At 38.7% G+C, this 19,013-nt stretch overlaps 1 protein-coding gene across 1 annotated transcript; it reads right to left on the bottom strand.

Annotated features, from left to right (window-relative positions):
* Positions 1–1,288: 1,288 nt before the first annotated feature.
* f9a (coagulation factor IXa) lies at positions 1,289–19,013 on the bottom strand. The gene is made up of 8 exons (XM_057849304.1): positions 18,880–19,013; positions 18,636–18,805; positions 18,537–18,561; positions 18,326–18,439; positions 13,694–13,828; positions 13,530–13,621; positions 3,236–3,353; positions 1,289–2,394 (listed from the first exon to the last, which is right to left on the bottom strand). The coding sequence occupies exons 1-8, from the start codon at positions 18,983–18,985 to the stop codon at positions 1,802–1,804; spliced, it is 1,353 nt and encodes a 450-aa protein (XP_057705287.1). The 5' UTR covers positions 18,986–19,013; the 3' UTR covers positions 1,289–1,801.

Below are 19,013 nucleotides of genomic sequence, written 5' to 3'. Positions count from 1 at the left end.
GCACCACATCATCTGCAAAAAGCAGGGATTCAATGCTGAGGTCACCAAACCGGACCCCTCAACGCTTCGACTGCGCTTTGAAATTCTGTCCATAAGAATTATGAACAGAATCGGGGACAAAGGGCAGCCATGGCGGATTCCAACCCTCACTGGGAACGAATTTGACCTACTGCCGGCAATGCGGAACAAGCTCTGACTCCGGTCGTACGGGGACCGAACAGCCCTTACCAAGGGACTCGGTACCCTGTACTCCCGGAGGACCACCAACAGGACTACCTGAGGCACAAGGTTGAACGCCTTCTCTAGATCCACAAAACACATGTAGACTGGTTGGGCGAACTCCCATGCACCCTCGACGACCCTGCCGAGGGTGTAGAGCTGGTCCACTGTTACACAGCCGGGACGAAAACCACCCTGCCCCTCCCGTACCCGAGATTCGACCCTCCTCTCCAGCACCCCAGAATAGAGACCGGAGAGCCCACCTCGGAGTCCCCAGACTCTGCTTCCTCAAAGGAAGGTGTGTCGATGGAATTGAGGAGGGCTTCGAAGTACTCTCCCCACCGACTCTCGACGTCCCGAGTCGAGGCTAGCAGTACCTCATCTTCACTATACACAGTGTTAATGGTCCACTGCTTCCTTCCCCTGAGATGCTGGATGATGGACCAGATTTCCTGATTTGAACCAATTTTTTAAAGATATGTTTTCCCAATGCCGATCCGATACTCATATTTTTCGGCCAATAAAACGATGCATTAATAATGTAAACAGTAAATGACAAATCGAATTTTTTGTATGAAAGAAATGCTATGGTTATATTACATGATGCTCTGTTACTGTCAAGTTTCTAATGAGAAGCAGTCCCGCTACAGACACGACTACTGGATAGGATCAGATCTTGTGACCAAATCCGATATTGTCGGGTAGTCCAAAAATACTGATACTGATACTTAGTATCGGATTACTAATTAATTGTCGTGTTTTTGATAGAATTAAAAAACATAGTATATATACATTGTCGTTTACTATACATGGCTGTTATTTTTACTTTACATGCATGTTTTTTAGAGTAAAAACGCCTTGCTATCAAGGGCACTGGAAGTCGCTCACAGCAGGAGGTGCTGAGGATTTTTTTTTTGTTTATCCAATCCAAAAACAACAGTTTCGGTCCAAATTTGTCATGCTCGTGCTTTTTTTCCATACAAGGCGTCCACAATGGCAGCACACACGCATGCTGGATAGTTTACTTACTTGCTAATGCACAGGTTTCTTATTGTTGTTGCAAATAAAATTCCATAGAAGTAGTATTTTATTCAGAGAAGTAGTAATATGGATCACACGAAAATCCACAATAGTTGTATAAAGGAAAAAGTTGTGCTCCACTGCAGCCACTCAATCTTTCCCGCTCTTTAGGCAAACACGTCACATATACGTTGAGATGCTGGGAGTACTCTATTGAGTGTCGATTTTAGAATCATCTCTTAATAGAGTTAAGATTTAACTCCATGGTTTAACACCAAAATTCGCTTTTGAGTGACTAACCCTCCGAGTTTTGAATTAAACTAAGGAAGTGTTGGATTAACACAATAGTTTAACTGATAATGCTTACAGTGCAAATTTAACACTTTTGAATTTGCTGCGTTGTGGTATTTTTATTTTATTATGATGCATAAATTTGTTATATATCTGTACATCCAATGCAGACAACTGAGTCCGTGCTGTCAAAACAGATTGGATGTCCATCGCCATTAATGGCAGCTAATCAGTTAAAGTTTACTTTTCAGCGTGATGCAAATTCTCAAATTTAACGCCACAACAATAATTCGTCAAGATTTTCGTGGTGGGCGTCCAACTCATGGGTGACATTGCGGATCCAGTTGTAGTAAATAGAGAGGCGGGTGTACACCCCGTATTTGCCATCCGTGGCGCACTTTTCCCCCCAGCTGACGATGCCCGTCAGGAACCAGGTATTGTCGATCCTGTTGGCGTGAGGCCCCCCGCTGTCCCCCTTGCACGCGTCTCTGGGTTGGTCGATGTAGCCGGCGCAGAACATTGCGGGCGTGATCCTTGCACTGCTTGTGAATTTGCATTCGCTGCGGCTGGTGATGGGTGCCGCCAACTTAAGGAGTGTGTTGGCCGTCAATCCAAGGTAGAGTGTTTGGCCCCAGCCGCTGACTGTGGCAGGCGAAGCTCGCTTGACAAGGGCCTCAGTGAAATCCGTGGGCCCCACGCAGATGGGCCGCACGTACTCAGAGAAGTTGACGGGTCTTTGGAGGCGGAGCAGGGCGATGTCATGATCGTACTCGCTTACGCTTCTATCGTACAACGGGTAGATGTACTGCTGGGATACAATGATGTTCTGCTCGGTGCCTTCGTCGAGAGTAACATTGTGCTCGCCTGCGGAATGAAAGGACAGAATTTGATTTTTTTTCCTTTTGTTTTCATTTATTCCATGGATGGCCGTCAGCAGACATACAGGTAGTCCCGGGCTTACGAACGAGTTCCATTCCTACGCTGACGGCGTAACCCGAATTTCCGCGGTCGGAATGAACCCTTTAAGTACTTCTAAATAGCCTCTAAATCTCAAAGTAACTATCCAAAAACATGTATTATATGTCTTATTAATAAACTAAAGTAAAAAAAAAAAAGATTCTGTGATGTACGTTGTGTTAAACTTCATTATTTTCAATGACAATTCAGGCTTTACTCGCGAGTGAGTCGCCTTGCTGATGAAAGAGAAGGGAGGTGAGAGAGGGGGTACAGTATATCATGGCCGCTCAGGTCGCCAGCATTATTTTTATCATTTTATGTTTTTTTAAATTTCAGAATATCAAATTATTTTTAGCTGTATTTTTTCATTTATTCTTCCATAGTCATTTTTCTTTTTTGATTAAAATTATTCACAATAATGACAATCGTATTCTATTCCTCAAATGCTTTACGTATATTTGTTAAATATAAATTCAGGCATCCAGGAGTAAAATAAACATGACGCAAAATTTGAATAAATAAATTACAAGTGTAAGTAAATACACAAAGATGTCAATCAATAAATAAATGATTAAATATATAATGAATACATTGAAATGCAAATGAAAAAAATAAATAATACTTGAACATTGAATTGGAATTGCTTCTTGCAGCCTATGAATTACACTAATAGGAAAGAATTGGCACAAGGAGTGGAAAAGGAGCTTAGCGTGGATATCAGGGATATTGAGCTCAAAAGAAGTCCTACCCAGTCTCACATAGAAGGGGTCCAGGTTCAGACAGTGGGCCGCAGTGACCACCCATCGCTCGTTTAGAATGGAACCGCCGCAGAACACTTTACCGTCGGACGTGCGTACCAAGGCCGCCTGAATAGACAGAGTGTATGTGCAGCGTAACTTCAAAATAAAATACAAATGCCAAACAAGGGATTACTAACTGGCAGTGAATGATGTTTCAGTGCCATTGACAGTGACAGAAGGAAGTGAAGGAGTTAAATATTGAATTAAACATTGTATAATTTAACATTTTTTTGTGTGCTACCTGACCCCTCCAAAAATATGTATATTTTTAAATCGACAACTATTTTGATAGTCCAAGAATCGTTTCAGCATTTTTGACCTAAAAACAACTACTAATCATTATTTTTGTGCCTCTGATTGATTCATTTAAAAAAAAAAAAAAAAAACCTTTCCATTAAAAACAAAACAAAACCGTGAATAAACTGTTACTTTTTGCCTTTAAAAAACAATTATATTGTCTTTTTATGCATTTAAAAATAATAACATTTGTTTTAAATTGAAGTAAAAAAGTCAGTATGCCGTCAAAAAAAAAAAAAAAAAAAAAAACTTACAGGGCTCGCTCTCAGTGAAGTCATTGACCGCCATTGACGACATTAGACATTCAATTCGTTTTGACTTGGAGAAGCAAATGAACAAACGTTCATTCAGTATTCAATATGATCTGGATGGCTACTGCCGTCAATGGCACAAATCAAATGAGCATGAATAGTCAGCCTTCCCGGATGAAATATATTGGTCATCAATGAGTCCCCAGATAAAAAAAAACATATAACATTGATCGTGAATAGGGAAGTTTTTTTTCTATGACCTGTAAGTCATTCAGGTTTTAAGTATTAAAAAGAAAAAAATAATGATCAAAAATCGTCACTTGCTATATAGAGAGTTAAAGGTATCGAGGGCAAGATACACGGGAGGCGATGAGCGATGGTAAAATACGAAAATCATCACAGTTGAGCTGAAAGCCTACACATACGGCGTGATACGATTGCGGCGGTAAGCGACAATACCGCCCTCTGCCTGTGCGTCATCGCTCATCTCTGATTGGCTATGAATTTGGAGGGCATTTCAAATTTCCTGGCTTTTCTGAGCATCAACAAGTTCCCATACTGCTGTTTTTTTTTTTTTATTGAAGTCCTGGAAATCATGCCGAGATGTATAATAAAGTATGTGCTGGTCGCACACTGTTAAAATTATACGCTCCTCAATGTGGACAAATTGTGGCGTTTGGATGTCATTTTCCGGGTTGGCCAGTGTTCTCGCAGGTGATTTGTCGATCAGTCAATCCGTTGCTGATTGCTTGTAGTGCCAGGCGACAGCAGGGGAGAACAAGTATACACTGCCAATGGGTTTTCCCATTGGCAGTGTATCAAATACTTGAAGACCCGCGTCGCTGGTCCGCGTGTGCACATATACGCACTCGAGCACGAAATTTCACGTGCTTCGCTGCAAGAGGGTTGGCGATTTTCATCTCGTCGCGCTCATTCCTTAGAAAATGTATAGAACGTGAGTGACGTTGCCTCCTGTGTGTCTCGCCCCATATACTGCGTTCAGATCGGTGTTGTGCCGAAAAATGCACCCCCTGCGTGAAATGCACCCCCTACGGGAGCGCGCACACATCACTCGTACAGCGATTAGTCTACAGGTTTTCACGACCAAATCCCTGAGAATCACCCAGGTATGAGGTTTATTAGTTAAAGCAGAGTAAATGTATTCATACTGTATGTTAAGTGTGGTGTGATAATGAAAAACAATGTCCACAGAAAACACCTCCTGTTTCGTCTGTTGAGAAATTGACAGTTTATTTGGCTGTAATAAGGTCTATGGTAAAGCACGTACCATTTTTCAATACATATTATAGTCAGGGGTGAAAGTGGTTAGAATTTCTTGCCGGAACTCCCCGACATGAAGGTCGCCACGGAGCTAGAAATTTTATTTATTTATTTTTCAAAACTACTGAAATGCAAAGGAAACTGTTTTAGTCATTTATTTCAATAACACATACAAAAACTGATTTTTGTTCCAAATTGTTTTTTTTTCAATGATTTGCAAAAGAAAAGTTAACAAAAACAACCCCAACCTACATCTCCTAATTTTTATTTTCCCTCATTTCCTCATATACTAAGTGTCAAATCTTAACTAAAGAACATAGGATCTATATTAAAATTGAAGTTAATGTAAACATTTTGTTTTTGTTGTCTTTTTTAACAATAAAGATATAAGTAACACACATTCAGACAAATAAGTACAAATGACTTATATTATACAGACTGAATTTGAATATATTTTAAAGATTGCGCAAATATTGACTTTTTTAAATCATTAGGAAATGAATAAGTAGCCTAACATTAATGAACAAGTATAAGTCCAAAGTGCACATTGACAGCTAGGATGTTCTGAACCTCTCCATCAGAGCAAATAAAACAAAATATGATAAATAAGCCTCCTTAACTCTTGCCTTGCTCTTAAAGATTTGATCCATTTTCTGTTGCATTGCCCTTTTTTGTCACATCAATTCAACAAACATTTTTTTTTTTTTGCTGTTTCAGAAAACATGCACATTTGAACCAATCAGAGCTAACTATCTCTGGTGATCACATGTCAGTATGCCAGCCAATTGAATGGATAAGTGAGTCGAGGCATTTTGCTTTGCTGCGTGCATTCGCACATTGACGTGACTCGTCATCGTTAGACAGACAACTGCAGTACCTTGGGAAACCTCCATGCCGTCCGTGGACTAAATTAAATCATAAATATCGGTGGAAACGGATTACGTTACACAAGCCCTTTATTATGCTTGTTGTGAACACTTGTGTATGTAAAGCTGATGTTGGTAGATTGTTTTCTTCTTGGAGATGAAATGCATGTGTGGCAGCTTTGTATTTTTTTTTACATAGCGTTTTGACAGTTGCCGTCATATTATCGGAATCAAAGCACTGTATACCGGAACAGTGTTCTGGCCCTGAATCTTATACCGGAACGCAGTTCCGGCCCTGAATCTTATACCGGAACTGTGTTCCTGACCGTTCTGGCCCACTTTCATTTTCACTTTCATCCCTGATTATAGTAAAGTAAAAGAAACTCGTTTCTGTGTCCATTGATTGGTATGGAGAGGCTGAGTTATATCGATTGGTAAGAAAAAGCCATTTTATCTCGCCAAACTAAATACTTTTAACTTGTTCAAAAGTCATTTCTGTACAGGCTCGATGACAATCCAAACAATGATAGTGATCATAGAAGTAATTAGCTTCATTGGTTCGAAAGAATTTGGAGTCTAATTGCTGTACAAGTGAGGGGGTGCATTTCAAGCGGGGGGTGCATTTTTTTGGCCCAACACTGGGCGCGTTTTTTTCTCCTCGAAAACTGGCGGCTTCGCGACCAGCGACGCACTTCAGACGCAATGGGATGTCGCCAGTTTCACCAGATAGGCCCCTGATGTCGTGCGTTGAATTTTTGCGCCACAGAGAAGACGGCTGAGTTGATCTTTCTGCGACAGATTTCAACTATGACGAGGATGCAGCCACTCAAATATGTTTTCTCATTCACGTGACTTGAGTTGTCGGAGCCATGTCGGAACCTTCCTCAACATCCAGTCAACAAAAGTCCAAACAAAGAAAGGGGAAAAAAATAGTACAATGAGAATAGTCAAAATATTAGGAGATTTATGTCGTAATATTAAGAGAAGTCATTAATTGTAATATTATGAGAAAAAGTCATAATATTACAAGATTGAAGTCATTATATTATGGAAATTAAGCAATACATTGTGATATTACAGAATTAAAATTGTAATATTATGAGATTAAAGTTGTTTTGTTGCTTATTTTTACGTGACTTCAAACGGGAGTTGTTTGGTTTCAAGGGCTGAAACTTTTGGCTATGGAAGGTCTGTATCAACACAAAACTACTTTTGGTGTAATATTTGGAGATTGATGCAATATTAGGGGAAAAACGTCATAATCAGTGTGTAAATAACGGCGTTAGAGTATAACGGCCAGAAGTGGGTAGAGTAACCAAATATTTTACTTAATTAAGAGTAGCTTTACTTCAAAATAATTGTAAAAAATGGTATAAGTAGTCAAGTAGAAGTAAAAAAAGTATTTGGTGAAAATGATACTCAAGTAATGAGTAACATTGTGAGTAACAGCTTTTTTTGGGACTTTTTTTCTTTTTCAAACAATGGTATTTTTTTCTTAGCATAAGTTACGTATTAAGTTATTAAGTACAATAACCCATTACATTACCACAATAAGCCAAAGAAATCCCTCAAAATAAAAAAAATAAAAAAATAAAATCATTGTTATGATTACGATGAGACCCAAAAAAAAAAAATGTAATTGAAGCATTATTCGTCCAAAGACATGAGCGTCCTCTGGTGGAGAAAATAGTTCCTTGTCTGAATAGTGAAGAGTTCCTTAACTACATACCTGTCAAGTTGTACGGTTTCTGCGTAATTTGTAAAAGTGAGCGCTGATTTTTAAATGTATACGCCGTACGTTCAAAATCTGTACGTTTTTCGTGCATTACGGGTTTTTTTTCTCCGTTCGGATTTTGTCACCGTTTCGGCAACAAAACAATGTGCGTTACTATGCGTTACTACGTTGGTTGAATGACGCGAGAAAAGTCAGGGACACGGAGAAAGAGCAGGAGTGGGAAAGGGGGAGTTGTGACGACGTTGCAAACGCGATGCTAGGCTAGGTGGCTCCAATAATACCTGACTGTAGCCGAAAGCCTACAAATTACGCCCACATGATGCTACGCTAGATATCACATAAGTATGAACTAGTTGCGAAATGATACACTTGCCGGCGTTGGTAAACAGCCGCCATCTTAAAGCAGTAGATTTCTCAGAAAGACTCTGTTGTAGTGAACCTTCCTAGTGAATCTAAATAACCTTTTATCTAAAATACACCTAAATCGGCAAAATCTTGACTTGAATCTGTTAATGATGACACAGTTTAAAAGCTTTCACATGTCGAAAGTAGACAGGAGGGAACTAATGCAAAAACGGGAGCAACTTTAACAACTTTAATTGTTGATTCACAACATTAAATGACTTCCAAACATAGCAAAGGTTACTATTTTTTTTTTTAATGAAAAAAAAACATGAAAGGTAACACCAGTTACTTTGCCAAGTAACTAATTACTCTTACATTCAGGTAACTGAGTTACTAACTCAAATACATTTTGGGAGAAGTAATTTGTAACTGTAATTAATTACTTTTGTAAAGTAAGATTAACAACACCGGTCATAAAGATGCAGTCTGCGGAATGAAAAGTGACGAAAGTGGAGATTTTATTCTGTCAATTTGTTGCCGAACACAATTTGCCTGCAATTATTGCTGATCACTTCTCAGAATAAGCAAAAGAAATGTTCCCTTACTCAAAGATTGCATCGGTAAGTCAATTTTATCAATTGACCTTTTCAATTTGTAATTGGACACACTAACTGACTACCTTCAAGTCAAACTGAATTGCGAGCTGAAGTGCCCTGAAGTGCAGCCATCAAAAGAAAAAAATTGCCAAAAGTGCTACATACAATTATAACAAAAGCCACTGTTAAATTTTAGTAATCATGATGTAGCTGAAGATATTGATTGTTCTTTGATTGCAGCAGGTTATATGTGACAATAAAAAAAAAATCATATTATTTTAAAAATTGAGCTTTATTTTTGTTTCATATTGCACGCTATATAAAATGTTGTAAGATTAGTCACCAATTTGTAAGGGCATACGCCACTATTTGTAAGATTGCCAATGGCCTCGGGTTGAAAGGTACAGTGGGGCAAATAAGTATTTAGTCAACCACCAATTGTGCAAGTTCTCCTACTTGAAAAGATTAGAGAGGCCTGCAATTGTGAACATGGGTAAACCTCAACCACGAGAGACCGAATGTGGAAAAAAAAAATCACATTGTTTGATTTTTAAAGAATTTATTTCCAAATTAGAGTGGAAAATAAGTATTTGGTCACCTACAAACAAGCAAGATTTCTGGCTGTCAAAGAGGTCTAACGAGGCTCCACTCGTTACCTGTGTTAATGGCACTTTTTATAACTCATTATCGGTATAAAAGACACCTGTCCACAACCTCAGACAGTCACACTCCAAACTCCACTATGGCCAAGACCAACGAGCTGTCGAAGGACACTAAAGACATAATTGTAGGCCTGCACCAGGCTGGGAAGACTGAATCTGCAAGAGGTAAAACGCTTGGTGTAAAGAAATCAACTGTGGGAGCAATTATTAGAAAATGGAAGACATACAAGACCACTGATAATCTCCCTCGATCTGGGGCTCCATGCAAGATCTGACCCCGTGGCGTCAAAATGATAACAAGAACGGTGAGCAAAAATCCCAGAACCACACGGGGGACCTAGTCAATGACTTACAGAGAGCTGGGACCACAGTAACAAAGGTTACTATCAGTAACACAATGCGTCGCCAGGGACTCAAATCCTGCACTGCCAGACGTGTCCCACTGCTGAAGCCAGTACACGTCCAGGCCCGTTTGCGGTTCACTAGAGAACATTTGGATGATCCAGGAGAGGACTGGGAGAATGTGTTATGGTCAGATGAAACCAAAATAGAACTTTTTGGTAGAAACACAGGTTCTCGTGTTTGGAGGAGAAAGAATACTGAATCGCATCCAAAGAACACCATACCCACTGTGAAGCATGGGGGTGGAAACATCATGCTTTGGGGCTGTTTTTCTGCAAAGGGACCAGGACGACTGATCTGTGTAAAGGAAAGAATGAATGGGGCCATGTATCTAGAGATTTGAGTGAAATCCTTCCATCAGCAAGAGCATTGAAGATGAGACGTGGCTGGGTCTTTCAGCATGACAATGATCCCAAACACACAGCCAGGGCAACAAAGGAGTGGCTTCATAAGAAGCATTTCAAGGTCCTGGAGTGGCCTAGCCAGTCTCCAGATCTCAACCCCATAGAAAATCTGTGGAGGGAGTTGAAAGTCTGTGTTGACCAATGACGGCCTCAAAATATCACTGCTTTAGAGAAGATCTGCATGGAAGAATGGGCCAAAATACCAGCAACAGTGTGTGAAAAGCTTGTGAAGAGTTACAGAAAACATTTGGCCTCCGTTATTGCCAACAAAGGGTACATAACAACGTATTGAGATGAACTTTTGGTATTGACCAAATACTTATTTTCCATCATGATTTGCAAATAAATTCTTTAAAAATCAGTCAATGTGATTTTCAGTTTTTTTTTCCCACATTCTGTCTCTCATTGTTGAGGTTTACCCATGTTGACAATTACAGGCATTTCTAATGTTTTCAAGTTGGAGAACTTGCACAATTAGTGGTTGACTAAATACTTATTCTCCCCACTGTATGTAACCACTATTTTGAAATTAAAAGAATCATATCTCCAGGTTCCCGTGGTCAATCGGTGCCAAATAAAAAGTGGGAGAGAGGTTAAAATCTGCACTTTCGAGTCATGTTGAGGGCAGCGCTCTGGATCAAATACTTCATTTTTTTCAGTGCTTTAAAGACACCACATGATTAAACAGGCTGGCATAAAGATAGAACGGCAAGCTTGCGTCTGATTGGTATAATGGAGTCATATGATTATTGTTGCGATGTCTCATTGGTGAAAGAACTACCCTGGTAATACACCAGGCACGTTTCTACTCTTGGCATCGCTGGCAAAAAAATATATATATATAAATCTAATATGTAGAATAAAGAGGAAAAATGAAATAACTCTTGTGTATCCCAAAGTAGCGGAGTAAGAGTAGCGTTTTTTCTTCACAAATCTACTCAAATAAAAGTAAAAAGTATAGCTTGGGAAAACTACTCTTAGAATTACATTTTTCTCAAAAAGTTACTCAAGTAAATATAACGGAGTACATATAACGCGTTACTACCCACCTCTGATAATGGCGTTACTAACGGCGTTATTTTTGTCAGTAGTGAGTAATGTAATTACTTTTCCCATCTTTGCAATGCCGTTACCGTTACTAAGGATGTGAAGGCTCGCGTTACTGCAATTTGGGTGAATGACGCGGCGGCGGGAGACACAGCGAGAGCAGAGCAGGAGGGGGAAGGAGGGAAGGGGGGCGTGACCCAGTTGCAAACATGATGTGTTAGCATAGCAGTTGAGTTCACGCCAGCATTAGTGTTTAGCTTGGCGAGTGTCATATTAGACTCTTGAGCAACTTTTTTTTTTTTTTTTTTTTACACACAGTTCGTGACGTTCAGGTGGGTACAATTAATTGAAAATAATGGATTGTTTTCCTGTTAAGTATGCATTATCATCACTAAGTGGGCGTTGTCCTTGTAGCTGCAACAGTGTAATAATAATTTCATCTGTTTTTATTACCAAAAATAGCCACTTGCCCCCAAATTTTCTTGGATGACGTATCCATAAACTTTGTGTGATTTTTTTTTTTTTTTTTTTTTAAATCAAAACAGCAAAGATAGAAGAGATTCAGAGCCTCACTTGCATATTGAAAAATATATCTATTTATATTAGGGGTGTGTCAGTACACAAAAGCCACGGTTCAGTATGTACCTCGGTACGGGGGTCACGGTTTTTTTTTTTTTTTAAATGTAAAAAGGGTGACTTATGTTTTCTGGGAATAAAAAAGACAGTACAGTCTTACGTTGAGGTAACTGAGTTACAAACTAAATTACTTTTTGTGGTAGGTAACTTGTAACTAACTAATTAGTTTTGTAAAGTAAGATTATAACACTGTTCATAATATAATGAAAATAAAGTCGTCGCTCTACTTATTTTTACGTTACGTGAAACGAAAGTTGTTCAGGGTAGAGGACTTCTTTGGCGACATAAGCACGGGCACTGCCAGGGATTTTGGGCCCCATGAAAAGATATCACTGTGGGCCCCACCACCAGTGCCCGGGGAAATGAACACATTTAGAGTATCAACTACGTAATTTCCCGCATTCTGGTGAATCTTTACACACTAATTTGTTCATTTTCTGCGTTAATTTAAGAAGAAAATATATTTATGTAAACATACAGCGTATAGCGCAATAATGAATAGACTGATATCATCTATAAGAAATGTACGGAAGGCCATCTTTTACAATCTAAATATATTTTTATTTGAAATATTCTCAAAACAAATACCATAATGAATGACTTAGAATCAATTTTTTGTATTAACTATACTATAGTATACATTACAGTATACAACTGTTTTAGTATGAAGAGCTTGCTAAGGGTTTGCCTGCTGTACTGATTAAATTTAAGCTAAAAGTGGAGCAAACACTAGCTAGCAAACAATTACATTATTTCATTATGGAGTAGGCTTTGCCCCATCTGGAAACTCGCGACCTCCACTATAGGCTACAGCTCTGAAGCGAGGCCCCTTCTTAACAAACTAAATTCAATAGATGACAAACTAAATTCTAAATATTCTTGACAAACTAGATTCAAGCCGATTTTAAAAAAGAAAATTTCCACACTAACTTTCAACATCTGTAGTATACCAAAAAATGATGTCATTATTTGGAATCCATGTTTGTGAATAGGTGAATATTGCTCAATGAGGCCGGGAAAATCCTGTATTTCTTACGGAGTGAGCTAGAACCTCGATAACCCGATTTTTGTTTTGAAAACATTTCTGCAGTAGCGCGCACTCCGAGTCATTGACTGGTGTAAATGCGCACTGCTGCTCCCGGTCTGATCGAAGGAAAGGCAAACCAAACCATTTAATGAAAATACAGGGGTTGGGGGGATGGCTGGCAATACATACTGTACGCTCTCTGGGTGTTTACTTTTTGCCAAAAACAAAACAAGAGAAAGGTACCCTTCGTTTTATTCCTATTAAAATTATAATGTTTAATATTTAAATTTGCAAATGATTACCTAATGTTCTAATTTTCTTTGTGGTCCCCATCAGGGCATGGGCCCTTAGAAACGATATCACTGTTCACCCCTATATGGCGCCCCTAGACATAAGATCGGTGTGAACACAAAACAGCATTTTGCGATGGGCAATGTGCAACAAAACGTGGCCGGTCTGAATGCAGCGATAGGTGTCAACTTTTGAATACCTGTAGTGACCACTGCCCCTGGAAGGAATAAGCTATTCCACATCTAAAAGTGTTTTATGTGTATCATCAGATTTAAAGACAAAAAAAAAGTTTTATTTGGAGAAGGTTACAGCCTAAAATGAACAAATATATATATTATTTGTGACTAAATATTTTTCTGAGGAATGTAGTGAAATTGTATTGTTATCGGTCACATGTTGTACCTGCCAGGGGATCTCTCCTTTTTCGACCTCAACTCCACCTACAATGCGTTGCCGCTTCTCAGTGATGGCGACTTTACCACATGGGAACTCCACTAGTAAGACATACATATATTATGATTATATAATGCTGTCATATGCAATTTCTTATAGACCGGTGGATCTACCTTGTGGTTTACAGCTTAAGCCATCTCTCATCAATTTGTATCCTTCTGCACAGTAACATTTGCCTCCTATAATGCCCGTTGGCTGACAAAAGTGTTTGCAGTCTCCATTGTTGAGGTCACACCTCTTCAATGAATCTGAGGGAAAGATTTTAGAAACATTGATAATGACTGTGTACACATGCATATGCAGTGCTGTACCTGAACAAGTTTAATGAACGGAAGTTGATAGTGGCAAATCGCAGTTGGATTTTTTACTCACTGGAGAAAATTTGGAGTCGGACTCTCATTAAAGGGAAAGACAACACAGAGTATATATGATATTCATGTAAAATAGGGTTACTCAAATTATTTAAAGGTACTATATGGAATTGATAGTGTTAATGTAAAATACGTAAAATGTAAACATTTCTATTCATTGCATACTCTACTAATGCCCTGATGAGTACACACAACACACACTGTATTTTCAAACACTGTGAGAATAGTCTGGGACCCAGCCCATTAACGGCCTCTCGAGCAAGCACAAAATCAACTGTCCAATCAGATTTGTTTATTTGTGTGACGTGTTCTTAACGAGCAACGTCACTCTTCCGCGTCGGAAGTCGTCTCCACAACAACAACAACACAGATGGCGAACAGGAGAGCCGAGAATATGTTCCAATCCACGGTAAAATCAGTTTTAAATTACTAAAAACTAGGGCTGTCAAACGATTAAAAATTTTAATCGAGTTAATTACAGCTTAAAAATTAATTAATAGTAATTAATCACAATTAACCGCAATCCAAACCATCTATAAAATATGCCATATTTTTCTGTAAATTATTGTTGGAATGGAAAGATAAGACACAAGATGGATATATACATTCAACATACAGTACATAAGGACTGTATTTGTTTTTTATAACAATAAATTAACAAGATGGCATTATTAACATTCTGTTAAAGCGATCCATGGATAGAAAGACTTGTAGTTCTTAAAAGAAAAATGTTAGTACAAGTTATAGAAATTTTATATTAAAACCCCTCTTAATGTTTTCGTTTTAATAAAATTTGTAAAATTTTCAATCAAAAAATAAACTAGTAGCCCGCCATTGTTGATGTCAATAATTACTTACACAATGCTCATGAGTGCTGAAGCCTATAAAATCAGTCGCACCCAAGCGCCAGCAGAGGGCGGCAAAACTCCATAAAACACAATTAACAAGTGAGCGTTTCACTGTACCGTCATTTAAATCTGTCTGAGCGGGACATCTGCGTTAATTGCGTCAAATATTTTAACGTGATTAATTTAAAAAATTAACGCCCATTAACGCGATAATTTTGACAGCCCTACTAAAAACACATCGACACAAGTCATTGACAACAGTATGTCTCGCGCTAGCCATGTTGAATAAACTCCGCTCAACTCGTATGTTTACTTCCTCGTTGCTTTAATAACGTCACGTTCGCCTGTCGCTGATTGGTCCACTCAGCTGTCTGTTTGCTGCGGCTTGCTCAGCCCCAGAAATTTTATCGGCTGAATGGTGGCCAGACTCAATAGCTGGAACAGCCGTGAGTCTGGTGTACCAGGCTATTAAAAACCGTTCCTGTTTGCTGCTTTGTCATAATAAACGAGGTATGTTGAATGATCACAATGGGAGTCTGCCATACTCTCAATGTGAAACATTAGAACTGTTCAGACCAACTGGAAACTTAGACTTCCATTCTCCTTGTCAAACAGCAAAAATTAATAAATAACTGAGTCCCTCCCAGTAACCCCTTTTCTTCCCTTCAACAGAGAGGGTTGGAGTCAAACACTCTGGGCGAACATGCAACTGCGCACGTCTCTGCTAGGCAAAACATGTATGCAGTCCACAGTGCGCAGTCCTAGGTAAATTGTGGTCTGCACACTGCCCACGCGTGCAGTGTTTTTGCCATGCGCAGATTGACGAAATATATCGAAAGAATAGTAGAAGTAGACGAAGCAGTAGTGACTTTTGTCAAGAAAACATCGCTCTGACCATATTTAAGCATTATTTCGCGTATTTTTCCCGTTTTCTCCCTGTAAGATCTATCAACAGCTATAAAATCGTTTCCGCTGCGATGGACATGATAAAGGTGTTGTATTTTCCTTTTACTTATTGTTTTATTTTCAAAATGTATTGCTTTTAAAATGCATTTTTTAACCAAAAACAAAATAACAAAATCAAATACATAAATAAAAATAAATACAATGATGAGCACAAGTATTTGCACCATTTTTGATTTTGCAAGGTCACCCACTTAGAAAATAGGTAAGGATCTGAAATTTAAATCATAGATGCATTTCCACTCATAGAGACACAATCTAAAAAAAAATCCAGAAATCACATTGTATGATTTTTAAAAAATAATTTATTTGTAATTTCCTGGGGTTCATAATTATTTGTACCCCTGAGAACCAGCAATAATTATAACACTCAAAGAGTTGTCACCCTACCTTAAAAAAAAGTCCACCTTTAGAACTTTTTGGTGCAAACTTTACTCGTCATGTGGGGAGTAAAAGAAGAATGAGTACAATCCCAAGAACACCATCCCCACTGTGAAGTAGAGGGGTGGAAACCTCATGCTTTGGGGCAGCTTTTCGACAAAGGGAACAGGACGACTGTAGTATAAAGAGCAGAGGATGAATGGTGAAATGCATCGTCAGATTTAAAGCCACAACCTCCTTCCCTCAGTCGGAGACTCGGAGATGAGTCGTGGTTGGATCTTCCAACATGAGAATGATCCAAAGCGCACAGCCAAGCTGACCAAGCAGTGGCTACGTGAAAATCATATCAAGGTTCTGGAGTCAATCCAATTTAAAATCTTTGGATGGAGCTGAAACTTCGTATTTCTCAATGACAGTCCTAAAGCCTGACATATCTAGAGAAGACTTGTGTAGAGGAATGGGCCAAAATCCCTGTTTCCATATGTGACCTAGTGTAGAACTACAGAAAGCGTCTGACCTCTGTCCTCTGTACAGTAATCGCAAACAAAGACTTCTGCACTAAATATTTGCACTGATTTTCTCAGGGGTACAAATACTTATGAACCCCAGTAGATTACAAATAAATTATTGAAAAATCATACAATGTGAGTTAAGGATTTTTTTTTTTTTTTTTTTTTTTAGATAATGTCTCTTTAAATGGAAATACATCAATGATTGAAATTATACACCTCTACACATTTTTTTAAGTGGGTGAACTTGCAAAATCACAAGGGGTGCAAATAATTCTGCTCCTTGTTGTATATTTTAAAATGGTTTCAATGAAAATGGAAATAAATGTTGAAACTAATAAATTAACATTCTAAAAATGTTTAAAGGGAAACTCGGATTTAAAGATTTATAGGCTTTAATAATCCACAATTGTTCTCTTTTACTAAAATATGTTATTAGAAACACATAATATAGCTATTGATTTAAAAATCTATAATATTTAGTACAAATTTTGACCTAAGTAGGGCGCCATGTTTTGTGCGCAGAATTGGAGGCTCGGGGTGATGACGTAGTTTGTCACTGTCACGAGACGAACATTACTGGGTAACTCCAATTCCTTCTACGTGGCGAGACGTCCAACGCATGCGCACATCGTTTAAAAGCGGCGAGTACTTTTTATTGATTCTTTTATTACCTTTTCATTGCCTCAAAATACTTTTTGCATGTGTTTCTCTCTCATACTTTTAAGTATTGTGTTTTGTTGTGGTAGCTTTAAAGCAGATTGTTGATCAGTGGACCACATTAGTAACGTAACACATTTAAACCACCCTTATTTGATTGTACTACGTTTTTTACGTAAGAAATACTACGTATTGTTAAGTATTTTCTTAAGGCATCTTTAGTATTTTCTGTCTATATGGATCCAAACAAAACAAGCTGAAAGCGCACAGTAGTACTTTGGGTGTTGTATTCGCCTCTTGTACCACGTTTTGCCAGTGTAGCACATTTTGACAGAACACCGTTTCTTTCTTTCCTACTCTCGTCTTGTCTCGTCCCATTTTTCCTGTTCATTTTGCTTTTGCTGCTCATTTTGTGAAATATAGACAGTACTGTCACGCTCGTTAATGTTTCTCTCAGGTTCAAATTGAAAGGGCTGAACAAATGTTTATTTCGCTGAAGTCATACAACAGGCAGCGTAACCACGTGACGTCAACCCTCTGCGAAGTCAACAACAATGGCGCGCTACCAGTTAAAATAATCTTACAAATTGTATAAAAGCAAAAACATCAAGAGGGGTTTCAATATCAAATTATTTTAACTCATAATAACGTTTATCTTTTAAAAACTACAAGCCTTTCTATCCGTGAATCCCTTTAACACAACTGGAGGACACGCTAAAGTACTCAACGTCATTTTCTGATTCGTCTTCACTACAATACAGAATAATATATTTCAGCAAGCAGAAAGCAAATGAAACGATCAAGCCAGTGAACTGCAACGACAGTTGTTCAATCTTAGGGCTGAAGGGAAAAAATGGCATTAAGAAGATGCTTTTTCAAAAAGTAACAGAACACAAAGTAACACATTGGGTGGAATAAGAATTACATATGCACTCAACCATTTTTTTTTAAATGTTAGTGCAAACGTTCCAGTTATCAACTAAATTAGTACATGATTCAAATTTGTTCATTACCTATCTCACAGTTGATGCCGGAGAAGTCTTTTGGACAGTGACACTTGTAGGAGTTTGCTCCATCTTCGCATCTGGCCCGGTGGAAGCATGGATTTGACCTACACTGGTCACCATCTAAGAACAGAATGTGCAAATCTCCACGATTTACCAGCCACACACATGCAATTGATCCTGGAACGACTGTGGACAGTAAGGATTTTCTCAACCTTACCCATATAGACTGTCCAGAACGCCACCTATAAGAAAAGCAACACCACTTTCAGTGAGCTCGTGTCGTGTGATACTAGTCTAATATGGAGCCGAAACATACGGTTTGATCGTGATCCTCAAAGACCTCCCTGGCCTCCTCAAAGTCACATGTTTCCTCATAACATTCTCTTTCGAGGTTCCCCTGCCACATTTCTTCCAAAAAACCCCTGTTGGAACGCTTGTGTCTGCTCAGGACGCCATCGGCCTCTTTGCCAGACAGGAACAAGGAGCCTGCAGATAAACAGATAAAATAAGGAACACAAAACAACAATAATGTGGATAAACGTTACTTTTTGCTATCTTACCTCCAAGACTCAGGTGAATTAAGGACAACAGCACAAGAGCCAGAAAGATGTTCGCCATCACAAACAACCGCAAACTCCAAAGTGCACAAGGATTGTGTTTGCACATGCAGAATATACTTGGTGTAGGTCATGTG

This window comes from Corythoichthys intestinalis, chromosome 11, assembly GCF_030265065.1.
Source record: "Corythoichthys intestinalis isolate RoL2023-P3 chromosome 11, ASM3026506v1, whole genome shotgun sequence".
Taxonomy (NCBI): domain Eukaryota; kingdom Metazoa; phylum Chordata; class Actinopteri; order Syngnathiformes; family Syngnathidae; genus Corythoichthys; species Corythoichthys intestinalis.
Note: the sequence above shows the minus strand (reverse complement) of the source record. Positions and strands in the feature narration are given on the sequence as shown.